The sequence below is a fragment of the Tenebrio molitor genome, chromosome X (assembly GCF_963966145.1).
Source record: "Tenebrio molitor chromosome X, icTenMoli1.1, whole genome shotgun sequence".
NCBI lineage: Eukaryota > Metazoa > Arthropoda > Insecta > Coleoptera > Tenebrionidae > Tenebrio > Tenebrio molitor.
Genome location: NC_091055.1, coordinates 11,801,365 through 11,825,180, shown reverse-complemented (window position 1 = coordinate 11,825,180; position 23,816 = coordinate 11,801,365). Strand labels below are relative to the sequence as shown.

General features: G+C 34.2%; 2 protein-coding genes and 2 long non-coding RNA genes across 7 annotated transcripts in view; 1 reads left to right on the top strand and 3 right to left on the bottom strand.

The window, feature by feature from the left end:
• The window catches only part of Asph (Aspartyl beta-hydroxylase), a 31,518-nt gene that overhangs the window by 1,026 nt on the left and 6,676 nt on the right, over positions 1–23,816 (top strand). The gene's annotated exons all lie outside the window — the stretch shown is intronic.
• LOC138139638 (uncharacterized) lies at positions 9,197–12,227 on the bottom strand. The gene is made up of 3 exons (XR_011162342.1): positions 11,972–12,227; positions 11,848–11,922; positions 9,197–11,783 (listed from the first exon to the last, which is right to left on the bottom strand). It is a non-coding gene; the product is annotated as an uncharacterized lncRNA (long non-coding RNA).
• LOC138139635 (uncharacterized) lies at positions 12,422–13,697 on the bottom strand. 2 transcript variants are annotated; one of them, XR_011162339.1, is made up of 3 exons: positions 13,464–13,478; positions 12,799–12,965; positions 12,422–12,745 (listed from the first exon to the last, which is right to left on the bottom strand). It is a non-coding gene; the product is annotated as an uncharacterized lncRNA (long non-coding RNA). The 2 variants fall into 2 exon arrangements; XR_011162338.1 differs by having other exon boundaries at positions 12,799–13,697.
• Hey (Hairy/E(spl)-related with YRPW motif) lies at positions 18,264–20,746 on the bottom strand. Its single transcript, XM_069059979.1, has 3 exons — positions 20,469–20,746; positions 20,052–20,269; positions 18,264–19,194 (listed from the first exon to the last, which is right to left on the bottom strand). Exons 1-3 carry the CDS (start codon positions 20,624–20,626, stop codon positions 18,578–18,580), a joined length of 993 nt encoding a protein of 330 aa, XP_068916080.1. The 5' UTR covers positions 20,627–20,746; the 3' UTR covers positions 18,264–18,577.

The window sequence follows — 23,816 nt, the reverse complement described above, 5'->3', positions numbered from 1 at the left end:
TTGAATCAATTGTCTCATTTTTACAAAATAATTTTCTGATAATAAATTATCAATTAATATTTTATTTATCGATTTCATTAATGTCTTCGGAAACCGACTTATTGCGGAATAAGGCGATTCAAAATCAAAGAAATTTCTTTTTGAGAGGATTTCCCTTGCTATTCAACCGGGAAACGCTGCAAGCATCCGGGGCACTTTTCCAGATTCCGCATTATCGGAAATGTTTGTATTGTAAAATAAAAATGTTATGTACCCACTTAAGTTGAACAAAAATTAGATGTTATATTTATCAAAAAATGTTTGTATTTACAGTAACAATAGTCATTTTTTATACAAAGTGATAAAAAAAAACAAATCAGAGCAGGCGTTGCAAATTATCGGTCATGTCGTAGCAGAATTCTATGTAAATAAGTGTTCAATGCATAGACGTAGAGAATTTGTGGTCTCAAACGCTACTTTATAATAAATCATACTTCATGAATTTTAGACGTTGGAATTGTGCATTTTATTATTATTATGCGATAGTGGAGACAATTTATAAAATAAACAAGAGAAACATTTTACATTCGTGAGGATGGTAATTTACCAGCTTTATTACCAAACGCGACGCCACTGGTAAGCAGATTTTTCGCGGAAATGTCAAAGAAACGTCAACGATGTGCTGCTAAGAAAGAATTTTTCGATTTCGGCAAAGTTTACAGATGTTTACTATATGTAATTGCAAGTAACAATAAATTATCCCAGAGTTAGTGGTAAAATGGGTTTTACTATTGAAGATGAAGCATTGATCAGTATTAATAATAATTAATTAATTAATAATAGACGTTTCCAGAGGTAGGCAACCAATAAAACAACTCTGTATGGCACGTATATACAGTCTGAACATAAAGTTTGGAACAAAATTCATAATAGGATTATGTGACGTTTTTAGGAAAATCGCTCGGATAGGTCGATTTTATTTCGAAAAATGCCATCATGTGACGCGGATCTTATTTAAATGACGTCATTATTTTTTGCGCAATGACGTTATCACCATTTTTTTTTTTAATAACCTCTACTTTTTTCTTCTTTTTCTGATAGACCTTCACACTACCTAAACGACGAATGAAAAAAATTTGTACCTTACATAACAATTTTGAGAAAATGACAAATTTTACTTAAAAAATTTTAATTAATTTTTGATCTAAATTGTTTTTTTTTTTTTGTATGGATTTATTTAAAATAGAAGATTTATTTTAATAGACCAAACAATTTAGAAGATAAATCCTAACGTTATTGAGCGCAGTGTACAAACTACAAAGTGTCGGTGAGTGGTTGGCAGGGGACAATTTCAACATTTACACTAAATTTTATTGTTAACAGTAGATGTTTGTTTGCTTTTGTTTGTGGTATTTTCAAAATAAAATCGACGTGTCCGAACGATTTTCTTAAAAACATCACATAACGCTATTATGAATTTTGTTCCAAACTTTATGTTCATACTGTAGTATATGCGTACGATCAAGCTAAGAAAAACGTTTCCATAAAACAAAAGATATGGTAGCACTCTTGATTTGTTTTCTTTTTGATCACTTGGTAGTACTTCTGTGGCATGAGTAAAATCAAAGAATATCATATTGCGAATATTTTCGGCATACCTACTGTAAATATCAAACTGAAAATTTAATTAAGATCTGAGACCTGCAAATCTCTTTTAGCAAATAAAATGAAATGTCTCCTCATTCAACGGTAAATACTAATTTCCGCAATCCCGTCTAAGATCAAAGGTACCCAGTCAAGTGAACAGTGAATGTCTAAAACGAATTTATTTTGAATGCTGAAGTAATATAAACTTAAAACCTCAATTTTATACTTAATTCTAGCGTGAATGTTGTGACAGCAAATTTTAACCGAAAATTATTTATAAAAGAGTAGTTACACCTTAAAGACTCTAGTTTGTGGTGTTTTCAGAGCAACCCTTTCTTCTGAAACTGTCCACGATCTGAGGAATTAAAATATAACTCGAAGAAAAATTTTCGTTCTTTATAAAATCGATATTTTACTCAGCGCAGTTTGGTGCTCTGTAATTGGGCGCTAGAATATCCAACACTAATTTTGAATAAGACTTGTGCTTAAAAGTTGGCCAATGATTTTATAGTCATGTATATGTATTAATACATGAATTTTATAAAAAAACTATTTTTGATATACATACTGGAGCAGATATTTCCAGGTACATAAGAATGTTGCTTCAAATTTTTCTAGGGTAGATTAAGACAACAAAACCAGATAAAGTATGTAATCAAAAACAAAACAACAGCTATCGCTTCGAATTTTTATTAAAATTATTGCAATGTACTAACAGTTCAACAAAAAGTATATTTTCGATATTTATCAATTAATATTTTCATGCCGCCGGCCGTTATCGACGGTTTTGCATAATTCAAAATCCGCCGGGAACATTAAATTCCCGGCCTAGTATGTACTTACAAAAGTGACCTTGGTTAAAAATTCACTAGAGAATGAGTTGGCAGCATTGATTCTTAAATGTCAACAAAGTTTGAAATAGAAGTTACTTTGGTTGAATTAATTAATAATAATTTTTTACTTTTTAAAAATGATTTCAATTTGTCGGCATGAAAAATTTTGTGGATTACACGTCCAGAAAATGTTTTGCGAGTGCTCGTGTTGTCGCCTCGGCCAGACGCCTTGGCTACGCAATACCACTCACACTCGCAAAATCTCATTTTCTGGACTAGTGATCCAGATAACTATTGTGGCCACTATCATATACATACTATTGTACTGTAATACAGAGTGTCTATTAAAGAACATATATCAAGAGTCCTGTGGAACTCGAATATATTTGATTTTTGCCGCTTTGTAGCATATTGTGGTACCAAATAGAAAAACAGAGGTTGTGTAACTTCATTAATGACAGGCTCTTTGATTTTTAAAATAAAAGCAATTAAACGCGTTCGTGAGGCAGCAATCCATACTCCAACCTTCATAGGATGCAATTCTGGAAAAACCTGATGTCTAATTATCTGCAAGCAAAGTTAAAAAATTAAATTGTTTAATTCGATTCATTATTAGGTACGAACCTGTCATCAGTCAAATTGTTTAAAAACCAATTGCAGCATTCTAAGCTCCTTTCAGAATCACCTTGTCGAAATTCTTGAAGTGTGATTTTGTAGGGATAGAAGTTCAGGTTTTTTATAACAAATTTCTAACAAGTGAAGAGTGGTACATCAGCCTGAAGTGATAACTTTCTGAGGAATTTTTCTGAGCTTCATTGGCGGAAATCTTCAACAATTTTTTCATTCACTGGCGGTCTGCCTACACTTTTACCTTTTTCAACACTTCCAGTTGCCATAAATCTATCCACAATCCTTCTAGTGTGTGGACTTAAATTTGCTTCCACGATGTTGTCATTTGGAAATTTTGCGAAAAATTCTTCCTTGCAAGCGTTTATAAAATAAACCCACTCTCCATTCTGCAGGGTACCATTTCGGTAATACGACATCACAATGAAGGTGTTTTGCTCAAGCGGTTAAAACCATTGCGGTTTACTGAAAAGATTGCTTATTACCTACTTACTGTAAACATACGAAAATAAATGTCTTACCTTAGCTACTTCGTAACTTGTTTTTGGTATCCACAGTTCACACTTTTGCGGAAAAACGTTTTGCTCTTGATAAAGATTCTTGAAGAAAATCACAAGCAAAACAACTAAGACGCCGAACTCACAAACTGACGCTAAAATTTAATTAATAAATTTGACAATTGTCATTTGCCAGCTGCAACTGTTCGACATAGTTCGGCCAAAAAAAATATAGAGCCGCACAATTCCACAGGACTCTTGATATATGTTCTTTTATAGACACTCTGTATAACTTCTTTCTAAAGAAATCTTCCCAAAGATGCTGGCCTGGAGCTCGATTACAAAAAACAACGTGTTATTTTATACAATTTTATTTAACTGTACTTTATTGCTTGAGAATTATTATGTATGCCATTAGTTAAAAAGTTCATTAGAGTTTTTTATTCGAAGGTAAAATAACAAGACCTATTTTTTTTATCAGATAAATTTTTCAATTTTACGAAAACTTTTTGCTTTGACAATTTTACGAGTTGAATTTGGGCATTTTTATTCTGGTTAGGTCCGAGAGCTTTAGCTCGAAGGTTTAACCTTTGAATAAAAATGCCCAAATATCAAAGAGTAAAATTGTCTAAAGCAAAAATATTTATGTGAAAATTGGGAAATTTATCTGATAGAAAATATTAGGTCGTGTTATTTTTGGCAAGATTAATTCCAGAATACAAACCTTAACGTTAGGTAATTATTTATTTATAATACAGTTATTAAAAACAATTGGAGAATCTGAGAGGAGTAGCATGCAATTTTAACGTCTCCGGCAAATTCCTCGAATGCAGTTGCTCGAAATCAAATGCTCGAAATCAATTGGTCGAAAATGAAATTGCTCGAGTGTAACTTTTCTCGAAATACAAGTTCCTCGAACTGCAATTTCTCGAAAATGTTTTGCTCGAATTTATATGGTCGAAAATATGTAATTGGAGTGTAATTAGTAATTAATAACTTCGGACTAGTCGGAATACTATTCCTTAGTTCACGATTCCTCAGTTCTGTAATTTGTAACAGGAATAATAAAAAAACACAAATTACAAATGATTACCTTTATTAACAGAAATATTTACGTTTACGAGCCTGCATCGAAGTGGAAGGACATCATTTTGAACATTTAATATAAAACTTGTTCGCGCAATCGTGTTGTTATAGCTACTTTTTGTTGACACAATCTGAAAGTCGAACTTAAAAACCCTAATACTGTAAGTAAATAACGACACCGATACCTACTGAGGTAAGTTATTAATAACATTAATGTCTTCAAAATATTCCTGTCAAAAAATTACTTCGAAGCTATTTTTTTTTCGTATAAGCGATTGTGCGAAAAACGTTGTGGGATAAATGCCATAACAGAATCTCGAAAGTTGAAAAATTTTCGACTTCGTCTCGATTTTTCAAACTCTTTCTCAATTCTGTTATAATGCACTTACTAACCTTATATCCCAATATACTATTATTATTATTGTTTTATTTAAAAAAAAAAACTGTTATAGCCTTGGAGAAAATAATGGAATCTCAAATGCCTGTACCCGAAGATCTCTAACGGCTGTAAATCTTTACCCTTACCGCAATTACAAATCTCACATCATTAATAAAACCAATCTTCAGATTTTTAATATCGTTTGATTTAAAATCTAATTCATATTTTTCTTCGGTAATTTCGTCTATACATTTTAGAAATGAATCCTCATATCAGTGTAAAAATCAGAAGTTAAATATTTTGTGTAAAACAGTTTTTTTTTTAAATTTATTAAATGCAATACGGATGTGGCCTTTGTAATAATAAGCACCGCATTATCCTGTGTATGATAATTACCTTCGAGCAAAAGATTTTCGAGAAACTGCCGTTCGAGGAACTTGCAATTCGAGTAAAGTTATATTCGAGCAATTGACTTTCGAGCAGCTGATTTCGAGCAATTCGTCTTCGAGCAATTGCATTCGAGCAATTTACCTAGATTCCAATTTTAATCACTTTTGACAGATGACAGAGTAGTAGGACGTTTTTATCGCGATAAATATTTTTGATTGGATAAGCAAGTGCTCTGATTGGCTGAACACGCACGTTTGATGTACGTGGGAATTAATCAGTATAAAACACCTTTTAATTTAAAAAAATAATCAAAGACTTGAAGTTAGCTCATTTAGTTATCATAACAATTCTGTGGCGGTCGTGAAAAAGTAGGTAAGTCGAAAATGTTAATTTTTCAGGGCAACGATTCAAAATTCCACATCCTTCCTAAAATCCTGTAATTAAATAGAAACTTCTTTCTACCTGTACTTGCTTTCAATATAAGTAAATTTGAAACTGTGAAAATCTGAATTATTTAATTCCATGATTTATTATTAAGGTGTAAACATCGTTAACTCATTTTTGAAATTATTTGACTTACCTACTTTTTCACGACAGCCACAGAATTAATATCCAGCGGGGGAATACAAGCCCGCCAAAAAAATTGGCGAATACCAACATAATAATAATAATGTATTCGCGTTTCAAATATAGTTTCTCGGATTTAGTACTTTTTGTTGCATTTTGTTACCTGACTTAATTTAAAAAATATTATTCTATGGGTAAATACCATAGTTGATAAGCTTTGCGTTTTTTGCCGAACTGCTGTGGTAATTTCATACATATACGTATAAATAAACGGCTTAAAAATAACCGATCATTTCTAACCAATTTATCAAATGAACGACATCTTATTGAAGGCATCGTTAATTTTCTATTAGATTATAGAGACCCAACCCCAGCACTTATCCATTTGATTGATCGCTTTTCAATCTCCAATTCGAAAATCCCAAAATTTCTAATTCAATTTAACTGTTTCGTAATTTAGAGTTATTGTTAGTACGTGTCTGTATATGCACCTACCCATGACTGTCAGTTTTTACATATCCTGTGTGCACTCGTTAGAATCTGTAAAAATCGATTAAAATATTTTCCGCATACACCATATTCGGTTTTTGTTGTTTTAACAAAGAGAATGGCGAGTGTTGAGCATTATAGTTCTGGTTGCGGAGCGTGCCACTAACAGTTAAGTGGACAGTGGTCATTTTACGCAACAAACCTATCACCCCCAAATAAGTAAACCAAACAGAAATCTCACAACATCTGGCCTCTTCATGGATCGTAAACTTTACAATCAGGAACTGTTGTGGATGCTAAATCAGATTTTCCATTCATAAATGACATTTTCATATTTGTTTCGTAATTGTTTTCCTCTAATGTAGTCAATGGAATAGTTACTAAAGTTTATGAATTCATAACTTATCAAGCTGCAAACCCCCAAGTCGACAAGAAATTCAGAGGTGGTGACGATTTGAATCTGAATTTAATTGCGGTGATTGAACCGTGTACACTAACCCCTTCTAATTTTACATTTGACACAATTAAAACCTTCAACTCGAACCGAGGGGTTGACTTTTTTGTCATTTTGCATTATTCTTTGACACGTTCGTGACATTTGTATTTATTATTGTGCCTATTAAGTAACAATATATTTTAATTGCGCAACCGTTATTTGGAGTTTATTTTAAAATTTAGACGACAAACAGGATTCGATTTTTTACGGTTACCTCTAAATTGTACTGTTATGTATCTATGTTGTTGGTTTGAATTGCGGCTCGAAAACGTTATTTAAACAACAAAGTGCACATGCAAATCCTGTGCAAACTGCATTTATTAAGTAAACATTTAAGGACGTGCAGTACGTTTCGGTTTGAAGAGGACCGCCGTGTGTCCAGTGGTCAACTGCTCCCTTGGGCCCAGTGATAATAACAGTCATTCTTACAATTAACCGTGACGGACGTTTCGGCTAAGCCCATTTGTTTTGCTACTGGGAAAGTAATTGTAAGTTCAAAACTAAAAGTCACCGTTGCCGTTCCACTTCCATTTCCAAGTTGTTTGTTGTTGGAAAACATCAAAATATTAAATTATTTTTTAACATCAACTCGAAAAATCAAAATACCCCAAACGAACGAAAACAAATCGGGACCGAACACGAATCCCGCGTCGGGACTCTAGCCACAGCAATTTTTGTTTTGTTTCTCAATGTATGGGTATAGACTATAGACATAATGATTGCCTAGACAACTTGCTTAGCAAAATATAGGGTGTAACAGAAATAAGTACATTAATTTTAACCAGTAACAGAACTCGTCATGGTGAACAATTTTTCTGTGTACCGTTTTTTCCAAATCGGCAATTTTGCTTAGCATTTTCCCCCCCCATAAATTAACGAGGCGTTTGTGTAAACCTTCTAAGCACAGGTTCTAATAATGGACAGTATTTTGATTTCGTAAAAATCCTTAGAAACGGTCGTCACATTTAGTCACTTCTGGTCTCCAGTGGCGGGTAGCGAAATTTTTGGAAAATTTTAAACAATTTTAACTCATTAACGACAACGTTTACGAAAAAAAAAATATTTAGAAAATTTGTTACTCTTGATGTTCAAGGTGTATTACTAGTTAAAATTAATGTACTTATTTCTGTTACACGCTGTATATACGTCTGTTTATGCGGAAATAATTTAAATAGTCTACCCTTTAACTTAGCACTTTTGACAAAATTAATACCTAATAGGTAGTAATAATGCTCTATTATATTCAATGTGTTACAAACAAAACTGACCCTTGTCACTGAAGAGAAGAAAGGAGTGTAAAATACAAAACGAGGTTATCTAAGCTGTAAAACCGTAAAAAAATCAAATGGTCCTGTTTACAAAATATTTTTAAAATTGTTATTTGTAATATGTATATTAAAAAATCGGTAACTTTTTGATTAGTAGTATTAACAGAATCTATTAAACATTTTTCGAGTACAGCAGATATTCCAATTTTTAAAATATTTAGAGTTATACAGGATTATTCATGTAAGATGACGAGCCTGACCAGGTAAAAATGCAACCCAAAATACATTTTACAAAGCATACGTTGTGTTTTGTAATTGCATTTTTCGTTCATATTTTGTACATACATATTTGAAAATGTTTTAGAATGATGACAGAATCGATATGATCCTACTTACTCATTACTTCTGTGATTTTAATTGCTTATTATTGCTATTAAATCAATCTTTGTTGAGAGAGGTATTTTTCGGTCAGAACTTCATTAGGCTGACGTTAAAAGCTATCTATGTTTTATGTGCATTATTATAATGTAATAGGGATCGAGATAGCTGTATAAATCGTATTTTGGGTTGCATTTTTACCTGATTAAGCTCGTCATCATACGTGAATAATCCTGTATACAGGTTGTTATTGAAATGCGTGACCAAATTTTAACCACGAGCTACTGGCTTCATGTAGAACTCGAAAAAAATATTTAGAACATTCTATGTGAAAAAATAAAATGACATTTATTTTTTGAGCTACAATTTTTAAAAATTGCTTTTAGTCTTCTACGTTGTCTCACAACCTCGTAGGTAAAATTTCGCTACATTTTAAAAATACACCATGTATGTCATATTTTATAAAATATGTATACGCCAATGTGAAGTAATCTCTAGGAAATATGCTTTAAAACAAGGAAACCGCATTGGTGTACGTTTTATAAAATATGATAAACAGGGTGTATTTTTAAAATGTGCGGAAATTTAACCTACGAGATTGTGAGACTTGAGACAACGTAGAAGACTAAAAGCAATTAAAAAAAATTGTAGCTCAAAAAATAAATGTCATTTTATTTTTTGACATAGGATTTTTTAAATATTTTTTCCGAGTTCTACATGAAACCGGTAGATCATGGTTAAAATTTAGTCACGCATTTCAATAACACCTTGTATACATACAGGGTTTATTAAAAATGGCGCATAATATTTATGTCACGCGAATCTACGTTGAATGCCAAAAAAAAATAATTCTAATTTGAATTTGGTCAGACGAATATTTTAAAAATTATTATTATTTATTACTTTCTGACTTTACTCAAGTTCGAAAAATCACTCTAGGTTAGTTGCGATGTTGCAATAGATTCAAAATTTATGAACAGCATATTTAAAAATGAAATTACAAATGAACCAATAATCAAAATGGTAAACTGAATACAGGAATATTTTTATTTTACTTGTTGAGTTACGTGTTATTGATGCTATTTAAATGTATGTTTCCATTACAATCAAAACAAATTTCCAAATTTGACCGTTAATAACTCCATTCGCGAAGGGTTAACAGAAAATTGGTGCTACAGTTTTTTTGCTTTTATTTCATATAGAATCATGTGATAAAGAGCGATCAAATTAATTTGTAATCGAGTCATCCATGAATTTGAATCCGTATGTCTTTTCGATTGATATGCCCAGATCTAACCTATGTTTTAAGCTGTGTTTTTTGTTCAAGAAACGACATACATGTGTATTTTTATTAAAACAAAAAAAAAACAGTAACTGTCCTTTGTAATTGATTCATTGACAGTACAACCAATTGACGTTAAGTAAGTAATTATAAAAGTTCATTAACATAAAACTACATATTTCCACGAGATATCATCATGTACAAAGTGGTTAGATCACTTAGACTAAGTACAATTGAACACAGTAAAGCATTATTATTATTAATTTTATCAAAAGTGCTAAGATAAAAAGTAGAATATTTAAATTATTTCCGTATCACTTACTACAGTCTGTTCGCTCATTCTTTTTGAGTGACGTATTTTCTTTTCTAATTATTCTAATTATTGTCTTGTCGCTACTGAATATCTTTCAGATAATATTGTTCGATAAGTTATTAATAACTCTAAGACTTAATAATAGATTCCAAGTTTAGAAGAAGCGCTCCGTCAAGGAGTTATTTAATAAATAGTACTATAAATTGAAAAGCATATAGTCTTTAAAAATGATCAAACACTGTTTAATTTAAATTTGATGTCACATTTTTTAGCATTAAATTGTTAATCATTGATAATCGATCGATTTGAGAGTTGTCCGATTTAATGTTTGCCGTCTTCATTGTGTCATTCTCTTACAATTAGCGGTTTCCATATTGATACATTAATTTACATGTTTATGTTACACTTTATTGTTTTTATATTAGGAGATAATGAAAAAAATTAGTAACAAATGATTGTAAACAGAGTCCTGTCGCGGCTCGCACCAACGATAAATAGTCGACCAGAAATGGAACACTGAGATAATTATTTTCCGAAAATATGTAAAGAAAAAGCTCGCACGGTGTGATATTTGTTTACTTAGAGAAATTCGTTCAGATGCTTCAATCTATGAAATGAGAGAATCACATCGAATTTTACTAGTCGAGTCCTTTTGTGTTTCGTATAATCACGCTGATTAGGATTACACACAAAGTTCAAGGTGTAAGCTTTCCAGTTACGTCGAGATTATCGACAACACATAACTGTTGTGTTCGTTTTGACAAAAACGTTTCGACCTATACAAAGTACTAATTAATCCGGCGTCAACGCGCCGAATACCTTCGAGAAGAGAAACATCACGTTCGCCAATAAATTTATTGACAGTAACAATTTATGCTGTCATTAATGTTGGTGGTGAAATCGCATCTGCTCATTGGTCAACATTTACAATAATTAGTACAAAGAAACGATTTTATGAATCACGCTAATACCTTTTCGGTAGGTTAGAAATAGGGCAGACAAAAGCGGTGGTAGCGAAAGATTTGAGTTGTGACGTCAGTGGCGCGTGTTCGACACACGCTGATCTTCTGTCCATTGTTTCCGTTTTCGAGACATGCACGTGACCATAATGGCCGACTTATATTCTAATGCCTTTTTTCCAGCCCCGGACTGAAACCGTTCCAAATTCAAACTCTTATTTTTGACCACTCGGACAACTAATTCACAGAAAACCACTACTACATTTCTGTTTCTTCCAGAGTTGAAATCATTCGTGGTGCCTTACTTCTCATAATTAGAGAGAATGGCGTTTGACACTTTCTTCCAAATCCTATGCTACGGTCCTGGACTGAATATAGGGTACGCTTTTCTATTGCTTTTCGTTACTTTGGTTACACATTCAAGATATTAGAAATTTGTTATTTTAATTACGTTACATTGACAGCTTCAACTAAGCTTTATTTTAAAATGAAAGCTGATGGACTGTGGCTACACTCCACACAATGCCGGGCCTTAATTGTTGCTAGGATAACGTTATTAATCCTTGTTCTTCAGCAAGGTCCTGCACTAAAAACTGAAAGTTGTCAGTTCAACCTGATGGTAAAATATAAAATCACATTTAAAAAACTGATATGTACCTGAAAAAGAACTGATGAGTTTTAGTATTTCTGGTACTTGCTAAAATTAACTTGCTTATATTTGAGTTTTGTTCTCTGGAAAATTAAAAATAACAACGATATAAGGTTATAACAACAGACTAACACTGTGCTGTGTGCTGATTTATAAAAACTTTTTAGTACATATAACTGTGATTAATTCAAAGCAGATGGAGTTTACTAAACTAATTTAGTTCACCCAAGATTCGGTCAATTTCAAAAATGAACCTGCACTTTATACTCTACTTATAATTGGGTGCGTCACAAAAGTACAAACATATTTTTTATGATGATAACTTTGTTTAATACTAAATTCACCTTAAAAGTGTAGAAGAACAAATACCCAGAAAAATTTGCATTGTGAATGTAGTACAGTGTTACCAGGAATAATGTCTATCGCAATCAAGACAAATATATTTTTTGGGCGGATTGTTTAAATGATCAGTTTTACTTTTTATGAGCAGAGCTGAAAATATCTGCAATCTGGTCAGCTAGCGTTTATTATTTTGTATTTAAAAGATTGATAGTGATGCGTGGATAATAAAACTAAGAACAGTCCTATAAATAATTTTTATTTAACATAATATTTACAAAAACGAATAATTGTCACAGCCTCGTGCAAATATTTACACGTGTATATACAGTCACCTTACATTTAATAATATTTACACCTCCATCGTCTTTCTATGTCCTCGTTTAGCTGATTTTCTGTTTTTTCTGTCTGATAATTTTGGCACGTGCACGGTGAAATGTCGTATTCCAGAACTGTGATTTCGGTGGAAACACTGCCTCTTCCAAATGTCGAAATGGAAATGGTGGAATTCTTAAACTTCTTTCGGTTGTAACGACTTTGGATTGATGCGGACCAATTTTTCAAAACCTGCGAGGGACCCGTGAGCAACATGAATGATTTAGTGTGCGAGATTTGCTTACCTTAAGACAATTGTGTCCCGTCCACGAAAAAAATCTTCTCACCGACATGTTTCTTTTACGATTTGTAGAACGCAAATGAATTAAGTTGAGGCGCCGCGTTCTTTATATAGATTGATTCCCCCTCCTGCTGATGATTCGCACTTGACTCTCACCCTCATTTATTCACCCTCAAATTATATAACCAGCAATGAAGTTATTATTCCCATGCTCAGAATTATTTACAAGAGTGGATTGAAAGTTTATGAAGAGCGACCCCTAATTTCGCACAGTTTTATAGTCCTGCCCAATTCCCAAAACACACACTCAGTATTTTTTAATTTGAATTTTATTTCCGGATTGGTAATAATGTTAACTCGAGCGTCATTTGAGTCGCAGAGAGAATTTTTTCTCGAATTATTCATTTTTGTTGTGCGTCAGTGAAAGAATCAAGTATTAGGCGTTAATTTGTGATAATACATATTTTATTGAAACAAATTGAGGAATTTTTCCAAACAACGTGTGAATTATATTAATATTATATTTAAGTTACAAACTGATGGCACTCGCGTAGGGTGTAAGGCAAAAATGGTATTTATTTAGGCACGTCGCCCCGATTATTTTATGCGGAATCAGCTTAATTAGATTAATGTCAAAATATCAGAGCACAGTTTATAAACAAAACTCACCTAGTTTCCATTTTTTAATGTGTAATAAATTGTTTGGTAGTTGTGTAAATAAATCAAACCATGTAAATTGACAGGGTATTGTGCATCACAATAATTCGTGATTAATATGGAGTCGTTAAATGACCACATGTTCAATGATTCAGAAGATAATTCGACATGAAGTTCCGAAACGCGTGTAATTGTCAGATATATGTTTTATTTGCGGGATCAATCAGCACATTGGGAAAATACAAATGTCAACTTTTTGGTGTCCACTGGCGCGTTAAACGGGAAATGATTCGTCGAATGTCTGTTGACGATATAAATTTACGTAAATTGGGTGGAAGTAATTCGTTATTATTAATTATACCTTCAAAGTAGCCTTAGGTGGCAGAAATTGAACGCGAAGAAGTCAAAGTTTTGTTTGTTTTTGACAGCACAATCATAATTTTTGGAAAGAGCATGATCTTGCAATTTAGCAACAAGATGAACAGTTTGTTTTATTTCTGTTAAACGTAGGTTTGTACCATCTTCTGCTTCACACCACCATTTATAGGTGTTTTTAAAATTTATGAATCAATTGTTTAGTGTTAAAAGTAGGGATGTTGGGTTTAACTGGTTTAACCCTTTAAACCAGTTAATTTGGTTAATTAACTAATGGTTTAACGCATTAAAACGTCAAATTGGCCAAAGAAATTAACAGATTCAATAATTTATTAATCAGTTGAAAAGGAGAATATATTTTTTAAAATACATACATAGTTTACAAAATTTTCTTTGTTGAATAAACTGCCCGATTAACCAAGTTAACTATTATAACATAACAAATTTAACTGTCAGCTAATTAACCAGATTAAACCTTCTAACTGGTTAAACCAGTTTAACCACACGGTGCTAAGTTTAACCTGCCAGATAGTTTTGTCTGGTTTGACTCTTTAACCAATTTAACCATCAGCTAATTAACCAAGTTAACTAATTGAGTACAGTATAGCCGTAGTTAAGAGGGTTTCACTATACCTATAACATATTGGCAATTAACCTTGAAATTGATTTATAAAAAAAGTGTTGTTACGAAAACATTAGCATATTCTTGTATTCTTCAATCACTCACATCGTGTTACTGAAAAAATAATATGTCGAATAGTTGTGATTATCATTTAATGAAGAAACATTTTCAAAAACGTCCAAGTGACAATACATATATGTACATATGTACATATGTACATATTTTTTGAATAAATAAAAATATGATAATGCTTCGAAATTTGTGTAATAAATTCCACAACAAACTTGATTATTTAATTTTTCGTATTTTGAAAAACAAAACGTCAAAAATTTCTTTAAAAATTAACTTTTTTCTTTTTTTTAATAATTTTTTCAGATTGTTTTCTAAATCCCATATTTTAATGCCCTCTATACAAGGTGAAATCGATATAGGTACATACATCAGAATATTAAAACCCCAATGATCTTCAGAGCATTTGTGAAAATCACATTCAGTTTTACGCTATACCCCCGCATGAGGCCAGAAATGCCATATACAATTTAAGCACAAAAGTTCTTGAAAAATTATCGAGTGCAACCCAAAAAATGTGCAAAAAGTTTTTGGTTTTCATTCATAATAAGGTTTTGTGACTGTTTTTAAAGCGTTTTTGCGACTATTGATGTTTAGATTTATCTGAGCTTCCAGAAGCGTCCCGTTCGGAATGGAATTAAGTTAAATTGGACTTTATGAATGTAAGATGTTTAACCACATTTTCGGTTTATTCACTTATTGAGGAATCTGTGGTTAACATATTATGATGCATTTCAATTTCACCCTGTACATACATATGACGTCTCGTCAACAAAAAATAATCGTACACACATACAATACGTAGTATGCACATTAAAATTTACATCACCTAGAAATTTCAAAAACAACTTGTTAAAAACTTTTTAAACTGGGTTTTAAATTTTTGTAAATTGTAATTAGTAATTATGTACTATACGTAGATATTTGTCAGCGTATAAAAATAACATATGTACTCGCAAATTTTATCTTTATCCAGTATAAATAAAAATTTTAAACACACTTGATATTCTGTTTCCCTGGATGTAATCTAAAGTTTAACTCTCTCTTTCTTGTTGTTGACTGGATTTGTTTATCTTTAAAGATTATTTTTAACACGAAGAAATGAGGAAGCCTATAGAAAAGAAAATAATATTTACTTACAAATTGAGATACAGAGAAATTAAATGAGTGTTAATTCTAACAACCAATCGTTAAATAACCAAGTATTGTTATACTTTTCATCACTCAGTTATCCCGTAAACGTTTTTTAAATGTGTGCGAGCTTTCAAACTTAATTTGTGTGTGTACATAGATTCTAATAGAAAAAAACATCGAACATTTTTATCTATTTCAATTTGTCATCGTGGTAACGAGTAGGTTACTTGTAACGTGTGTTCAAAAAATATTTGCTCAACCGACCTGGTGCTTGCTTTTATTTCCGTTAACATATGACGTAGCTTAATCAGTTGTACAAGCAGTGGATGAATATTTCTTCTGCAAAGAACAAAGAAGTTTTTACTTGAAATTAATTATTCGATTTAGATTACCATCTGGGGAAACGTCAAGGCATACCAATTAAAAGCACGAGCTGGGTTTGTAAAAAGAGAGAAAATCTGGGCCTGCTTGATCGCTATTATTTTTTTTGGATAATAATAACTATAAGGAGTAGTAAATAGCGAGAATTATGTTTTGTGTGAAAAATACCGACAAAACGATGAACAGACAAGCTTCCTGTTGTATACTATTAGTGTAAATATTAACAAAATAATTGAGCAGGTGTATTAATGTTGTGATATACCTGATACTTGAGCAAACTTATGCGGGTTAGTGGAGGGAAGGTATCACCTTTTCCCAGTGAAACAGAAATACTTAAACAAGAACAGACTACGGAACTAGTCTGGAGTTAAGCTCCTATCACACGTTTAGCTTGTCGTATTGCATATTTCTACAAATCTGCATTTCTTCGCGCAAAAATAAAGTAAATTATAAAAAAGTAAATACTTAATAGTCTTTCGTAGCGTAATACAAAAATAAATGAATAAATGAAAAAGAAATAAAGAAATGGTAATAACAGTTGTATGTTTAATTTAAAATAAGAATTAATTACTGTAAATGTTTCATACACGTAGTTTTAGGAAATAAGTCGTTTTTCTAGTTGCTAAAATCAGAAAGTGTTTATGTTGACGTACGAGTATGAACAAAATATTTACAACTTAGGTACTGCAGTAACTAATATCGTGCACGAGATAATCTCAAAAAAGACTCTTTTGCTTTCTTAACTAACTCAAAACAGATAAAACACCTTAATGAATCGTTTGATAAATAATAAACAATGAAAACTGCAAAGTGACAGGTGTAAGCTGTCAAATTCTAATACCATAAATCACAGCCAACTACGATGTTAGAAACATTTATAAATTAGAAGCGCGTCGAAGTAATTATTAGAACTTGTCTGTTTTGAATTTTGTCGAAACGGTTGTAAAATCTCGATCGGGAATTTTTGCCTCGGTTGAGGGAGTTTAACAGTTTAACTTCCCTATTGTGAGTAGTTCGTGATGCCGCAAGTGTAGTGCGTGGAGAATGGCGTGTACACGTACAAGCCTAGTCAGCCGGACGCACTGTACGTTCTACGTATGAGAGTCGGCTTCCCAACTATTTCCCACGTTCCGCCACCCTATCCGAGTCATGTCATTACAACCCCATACCCTGCACCATAAACGCTACTATTTGCATTTCACTTTTTATCGCACATTTTACATAATAACACCGCTACCAGATTAATTCGCGCTATCCGTACCCTCCTACACCGCAAACCCTCACCTTTTGCAACGGGACACGACAATTTGGGGTACATTCTTGTAAAAGGACGTAGACATTTGTCCAAGAAAGAAATACAGTAGCCAATTATCGGTTGCAATTTTGTGTGTTTAAACACGAAATGTGACATTTTTGAAAATTTTTACTAAAAGTGGTGAGCTACTTGTTAGTGGTGAACACTGCTACTTACAGCCTTTGTGTGGGAGTTGTCGCCTGAACGTGGACAACGACAATTAACAGAATTCGTTGTGGTCTGGGAATTGTGCGTGCCCAGTAAAGTGTGTAAGTGCAAGTGCAGGAATTGCCGATAAATTACCGCTTCGAAACAAAACTAACGCGTTTCCTCTTGTACCCCTTTGTACAAGCGGAACACATGCATATGTTAAATATTCATATAAATAACCGTTGTCCTACAGCTTGTGTAGTTTTTTTTTGTGTAAATAATCTAAAAAGCTCGCGCATAATACGCACATTTTTGTAAAGAAAAGCAAAATAATTGTTGGGAAGTTCCATTGTTATTTGAGATTTGCTTTACGCGTGAAGAGTTCGCAATGTTTCCAAAACAGGTTTATGATCCGCAAATAAGGGTGGCATTCTGGACGCATGCAGGATCACCTCATTTGCAAGGTCCTGTTCCTGAATTTAAATACACGTACATTTTGTTCCAGTTTTACTAGTTTATAATGCGTTGCAAAACATACAAAGCGCCATCGCGAGAAAGGGGTTGGAGTTCCGTTTTATTATTTTTGGAGGTAGACTTTCATCAGCTATTCGCGCATTGAACCCAACCCTTGTCCAGCTCACGTATCACGTCAGTCACCTCTTTCAGATTTACTCGATGCAAATGAACCGGCAAAGTTTGAAAACATTTCTCGGTGTGCAGACGAGCAACCCCCGGTTGATTTTTGCATCGGGGATGGCCTGAACAGAAGTAAACAATCATACTAAAAGTTGTAGAAAAAAATTTATTGCTAGAAGAAAATCACAACAAACTTCACATCTTGCGACATCCGACGTGAGATCATATAATGTAGAAAAATACGCCGGAAAGGCAAAAGTCTATAAAAATATTTCTATTTGGGAATGTTATTTATTGTACACTAGAAAAATAAATAAAATTCGTTCGAATTAGGTACAAAATGACTAAAACCTCCACTCCCGTGAAAAAAATTCGATTTGTACTCGATCGCAAGCAAGGTGGGATTGTCACTTGGTCACTAGAGGCACTGGAGGCTGGCACTTAATTTAAGTAACACTTAGTTTATCAGTAGGCAACTTCGGCGCCCCACGGCCGATAGGGTTTCATCCCTTGCGACGTGGGTATATTGCTTTGGTTATAGTTCTGGTGGTGGTTGGAGGTCGGAATGGTGAAGGTGTTGACGGGGTACTGATGGGGGCTGTAGGCCAGCGCCGAAGAGGTGGTGGTCGTCAGCGGTGTCAGAATCGACGTCGCGGGGGCCAACCTGCTGGTGTCCGTCGTGGGGGCCGCGGCGCTCGTCTGCGCGCACGACGTGGAGACGTCGAAGTGCCCCAGCTCGTGCATGTTCTGGTGGTGCAGAGGCGGAGGCGGCGGTTGATGGGCGTTCAAGTTGGCGATGGGTCCGTGATTGGGCACCGGCGACGGCGGAAGCGTGTTCAGCGGCGGGTACGGTTGGGTGGAGCCGTAGCCCCACGGCGCTGACGTCGCCTGTTTCGTGGCCAGTTCACGCTGGGCCGCACAACATTGCAGGTGCGAGGTCAAACGGAGCCGCAGCGGATTCTGCACGTCCAGCCCTTCGATGCGCTCCAAGTAGCGCGCCACCTCCGCCACACATTCCCGGAACCCCATTCCATGGTAGTCCATCGCGTACTTGTGGGGGTCGTAAGCGAACGAATCCAGGCCTGGAACAACACAAATCGATCACGCTGGGGCGAATGCGTTTTTGGAAAAGACGAGCCGAACAAAAATAAACCTGTTGCGAGTTATCACCCATCAAGGGCTCACCGTTCCCACGGGTTTTACGATCGCTGGCGCTCCAGCTGGTCTACCGCATGTTCCCACGCCACGGTCAACCCTTCATTCACCTGCTATGCTAGGTGCTGGGCTGAATTATGAATGAGGCCTAACAAACCTCACCAGATTCGACACGATCTTATCAACAACACCCCCTCAAGAAAACATCTAATCTGAACTATGATTTGGACTTGGCACACTTTTCAAATCGTGCAACAAAATTAAAAATGTTGTTTCATTATTTTTTTCAATTAACGCACAACACTTTTACGACCAAACATCTAAACTAAATTAACAATAATAAATAGTACAAAAGAAAACAATTAATCTGAAATCATTTACATATTTGCATTTAAATTAATAAATAAATTTGGGTGTCTACTCATGAAAATTAGAATTAAAAAAAAAAAAAATTCGTTTAATAATTATTGTATACATACTTCCATAATTTTAACATTGTCGATAATTTTGTCTTTTTAATAATTTATTTTTTATTTGTGCATTATCCAATACACTTTGATAATATGTATTAATTTTTAATTGCTGTCACACGATGGAAATGTTTGTAAAATTCGTGACCCCACATTTACAAACACAAAAAATGTCACAACTACAAAATAATGATTTGTTTGATATTGTTAAAATCACACCTGATCATGTTCAAATCAACACAACGTGCCAATAAATTGCTTACGTTGCAGTTGAACAAATTAGAAAAAATGTTTGTTGGCATAACTGGACTTACCTTTAGCGTGAATCATTTTTAGATGATCGACTGTCATTTGAAGAATTTCCGCTTTTTCCAGCTTTGCGGAACCTTGTTTTTCGAAAGCACTGGGCACAAGACGTTTCAGTTCTGATAGGGACATGTTGATGCGGTCTCTTCTTTTCTTTTCTATCACACCCCTTCGTTTTTTACGAGAGAGCATTTGGCAACTATCCGCATCACCAGGCGATGTGCACCTATGAAGCAAAAACAAAAATTTTCTTCCATCGTGTTCCCAAGATATATGCAATGTGTGGTATATATTTTATGAATTTTGTACGTAAAAATATGATATTTTAAGGCTTTTGCAGACCATCACCAAGACAAATTAAATCGGTGTCTTGGCTTGATTCTGATGTCGGTTGTCAGTGTGACGTACGTGGTGCGTCGACTTACTGTTCCTTGGAAGATTCCTCGGAGAAGACGTCGTCGCAGTCGTCACTCTCGGAGAGAGGCCTTTTGACAGACCTGGATACCGGAGCCCAAGAAGTGTTGGGGTTGTTGGCGGAGTAGCCCCAATGCAGCGGTGTGTTTTGAGGCAACGTGTGATCCATAATTATTTTCCGAAAGCACTATCACCACCTCGATTGTCGAAGTTGACACTTGTAGCTAAGACGGTTGCGGAAGCGGACGCGTGTCAGACGTCTGTCAAACCATATTCGCGCGTGCACAACCCGCCGTCAAATGTGTCTTGCCCTGTTGATCTGACGGCTGCCCTAGCGACGTTCGGCCACGTTTTTGCCCCACTCCTATCCCCACCAGAGGCACCAGCACACACGCGACCCGCTACCCTCTTCCTTGGGACCGTAAAGCACCCCCATGTTGCGTCCTCTTCTGCGGAAACCATTCATTCTCTGCCCGAGTTGATATATCTCGGATTCTGTACCACACTAGACCTAGATTTTCCCACATTATAGAGGATCATCAAATGTTACAGACGGCAAAGGGGCTGTGCAATTCGAATCATCATTTCTACTAATCTTGATGTTGATTGTTGCCAATCAATTTCATTGCCGTCATTTCCTATCCCATATTCTATATTTGATAATGTAGCAAATTTTAATGTTGATAAATGATACGAAAATATGTATGCCATTATTGAATACTTTTATTTGGATTCTCATTTTACATTTTACGTTTGATGCCATGATACAGATTTGTAAGTTACCATGGGTCAGATACAGATTATTAAAAAAAATATCCTAGAATTGTAATGAACTGAGATACTTGCAATGCTGTTTAGAGAAACTGATCGATTTTTCCAAATCCTAAATATCTACATCTCACGATGCACTTAATTCTAACGGGTGTTCAGAAAAGTTGTGGTCAATCAGGCCCTGGATCTCTTTCTTTTACAAACGCAGGTCGTCTTTAATTGGTATGCTTTTTCTCACTTTGAACATCATTCATAAACTTTTTGCAAAAGAAATAATTCACACCACTGCTTGTTCTCTGAAAAAATAACGTTTTACATCTATGATTTGACAATTGATGACAGTTAATGAAGCTACACCATGTGTTAACTGAAACAAAAGCAAGCACAAGGCCACTGGAAAACATTTTTTTAACGGTCTTTAACTTTGTATTTGTGGAGTTTTCTGTTATTCGAATATTTTGTTGATGCTTTTGTATGTTTTTTTTTCATTTAATGGAAGTTATTGTTATAACTAAATTAGGTAATCCGTTTTATACCGAGATCACTTACAAAGTGATCAAGAAGAACTGTTTGAGTCGGTGATACTGAATTTTATTTTTAAATGGTACAACTTCTGGTTGTTGATGGCTTGACACTGACAGTCGCCTTATTGATGAGTAATTTGACATTTCAAATTAAATTAAACATGCTAGTGAATCTGTTCGAGAGCCTAAAAGGAGGAGTTAATTTATGTTAATTTTTACATAATTGCTCTATATTTCAAGCTTAGTGTCTTTTTGCCATTAATTTTTACTCTCATAACCTACTATTTTCTCGCTGTTGACGTTACGTCAAATGTCTGTCAAATAAACCAACAAAACGTTAGTGTTGCAAATAGCCAAATAAACAATGTTCTGAATTGTATTCCCAACTCAAACAGTTCTTCTTGATCACCTTGTGTTTTCTTTTCGATAGTTTTTTTGTCGCCATTAAAATATGTAGTCAGTCAAACATCGTTCTTTCCTACACATTAAATTCAGTATCTCCAGGAAGCCATGAACAAGAAACCTTGAAAGTAGCTGCACCCACCCCCTTCTACCTTACCTGAAAGGGTGACTTTCATCTAAATTCCCTTTCATTCCTATAACATCATCGCAGATGCAACAACGCCATTATTAAATATAATGCAGTACCGTAGGTTATGGCTATTCGATATCTTTTTGGCACAAGTTTTGATAATACAAAATATACCTCGCCACGGATGTAACGGTAGTTACCAGATGGATCTGATTTTTTTTAAACGACCGATACAGTTAGCTATTGATTTGATTGAAAAGTGACAGTGCCAAAACACGTTATTACAGGAAAAAGATGCAACTTCCTGAATTATTTTTACTGTTAGGCGAGGTTATCGGTGTGACATGTGATGTGACACCATTACGCATTGAAAAGAAAATAATTTTTGCGTGGAGACAACTTTTTTTTTAATGAAAATTACAATCAAATTGAGAGCGCCGAGCAAAGCGATCACCAAGACTAAAGGCGAATCATTTTGACTCTACGATATAAATGTGATTAACAATAAGGTGGGGTGGCCCTTTAAAGAGGGTAGAGTGGCACTAGCCTATCGTGGGAAATGCTGTTTTCTGGTCGTCACACCGCCGCCACGCGACTGGCAAAAGTATATTGTGCATCGTGTTACGTGTTACTAAGGGAAACTAGAACACAATACGCGTTTGCCAAAGAAAACAACATTATCATAATTAATTTTTCTGTAAAGTGCAGCCGCAACTCGAGTGGGAATAAAAAATTAATCCGTCTCGCAGGGCAACTCTTCCCGTTGCTGTTTCTTACTTTGATAAGTTATTCAATATTTGCAAAAAAATATTTTTTCGAAAAGAATTATCTACACACCGCACAAAAATTATCGCATAACATATGTTTATACGTGTAAAAATTGAACTTTCACTTAATTTTTTTTTCTGTGTTATCCTTCCGAGAATGAAATTGTATGAAATCCATTTTGCACATATCAACATAAGGATAAGGAGTTACAGTCATTGACTGATTCGGTCCAAAGTATTGTGGTAAACGAGATGGTTCTGCAACGTCTCGCATACAGTCAACAAAAATTAACACAAGCACTGCAAAGATCAATTATTATTTAAAACTAGGGCTGAAAACCTCTTAAAGATTTAATTTAGTCTATTTATACGAAACTAGAGGTCGCCCGGCGGTCGAAATTCGACCGTTTTCATTAAATTTTTAAGTTTGAATGTTACTGAGGTTTTTTTTATCAAAGAGTATACATATGTACTTCTATAATTATCGCATATATTTTTTTTGAATTTTGTATTTCACTCCGAAGAGTTTTTTTTATGAATAATCTAAATAAACTCCCTCTTGGAGTGGATTTCACTGCGGGGGGATTAAATCAATTACAAATCACCCACTCCGCATTCGCTCCAAATTCACTCCGCATTTACTCCGCTAACTCCGCTAATTTTTTACTGTGTATCAACGTAATACACAGGTGTCCCCGAAAAAGAATTTGGGTCCATAACTTCTTTATTTATCGGAGGATTTTAATTATTTATTCATCAAATTAA

Excerpts from the sequence above, each read along its gene's own strand:
- Hey (XM_069059979.1), bottom strand. The coding sequence starts at position 20,626 with ATGGATCACACGTTGCCTCAAAACACACCGCTGCATTGGGGCTACTCC. Across the intron at positions 20,270-20,468 it reads GAGGAATCTTCCAAGGAACA|GTGCACATCGCCTGGTGATG; the intron begins GTAAGTCGACGC and ends TTTGCTTCATAG. Across the intron at positions 19,195-20,051 it reads AAAAATGATTCACGCTAAAG|GCCTGGATTCGTTCGCTTAC; the intron begins GTAAGTCCAGTT and ends GTGTTGTTCCAG.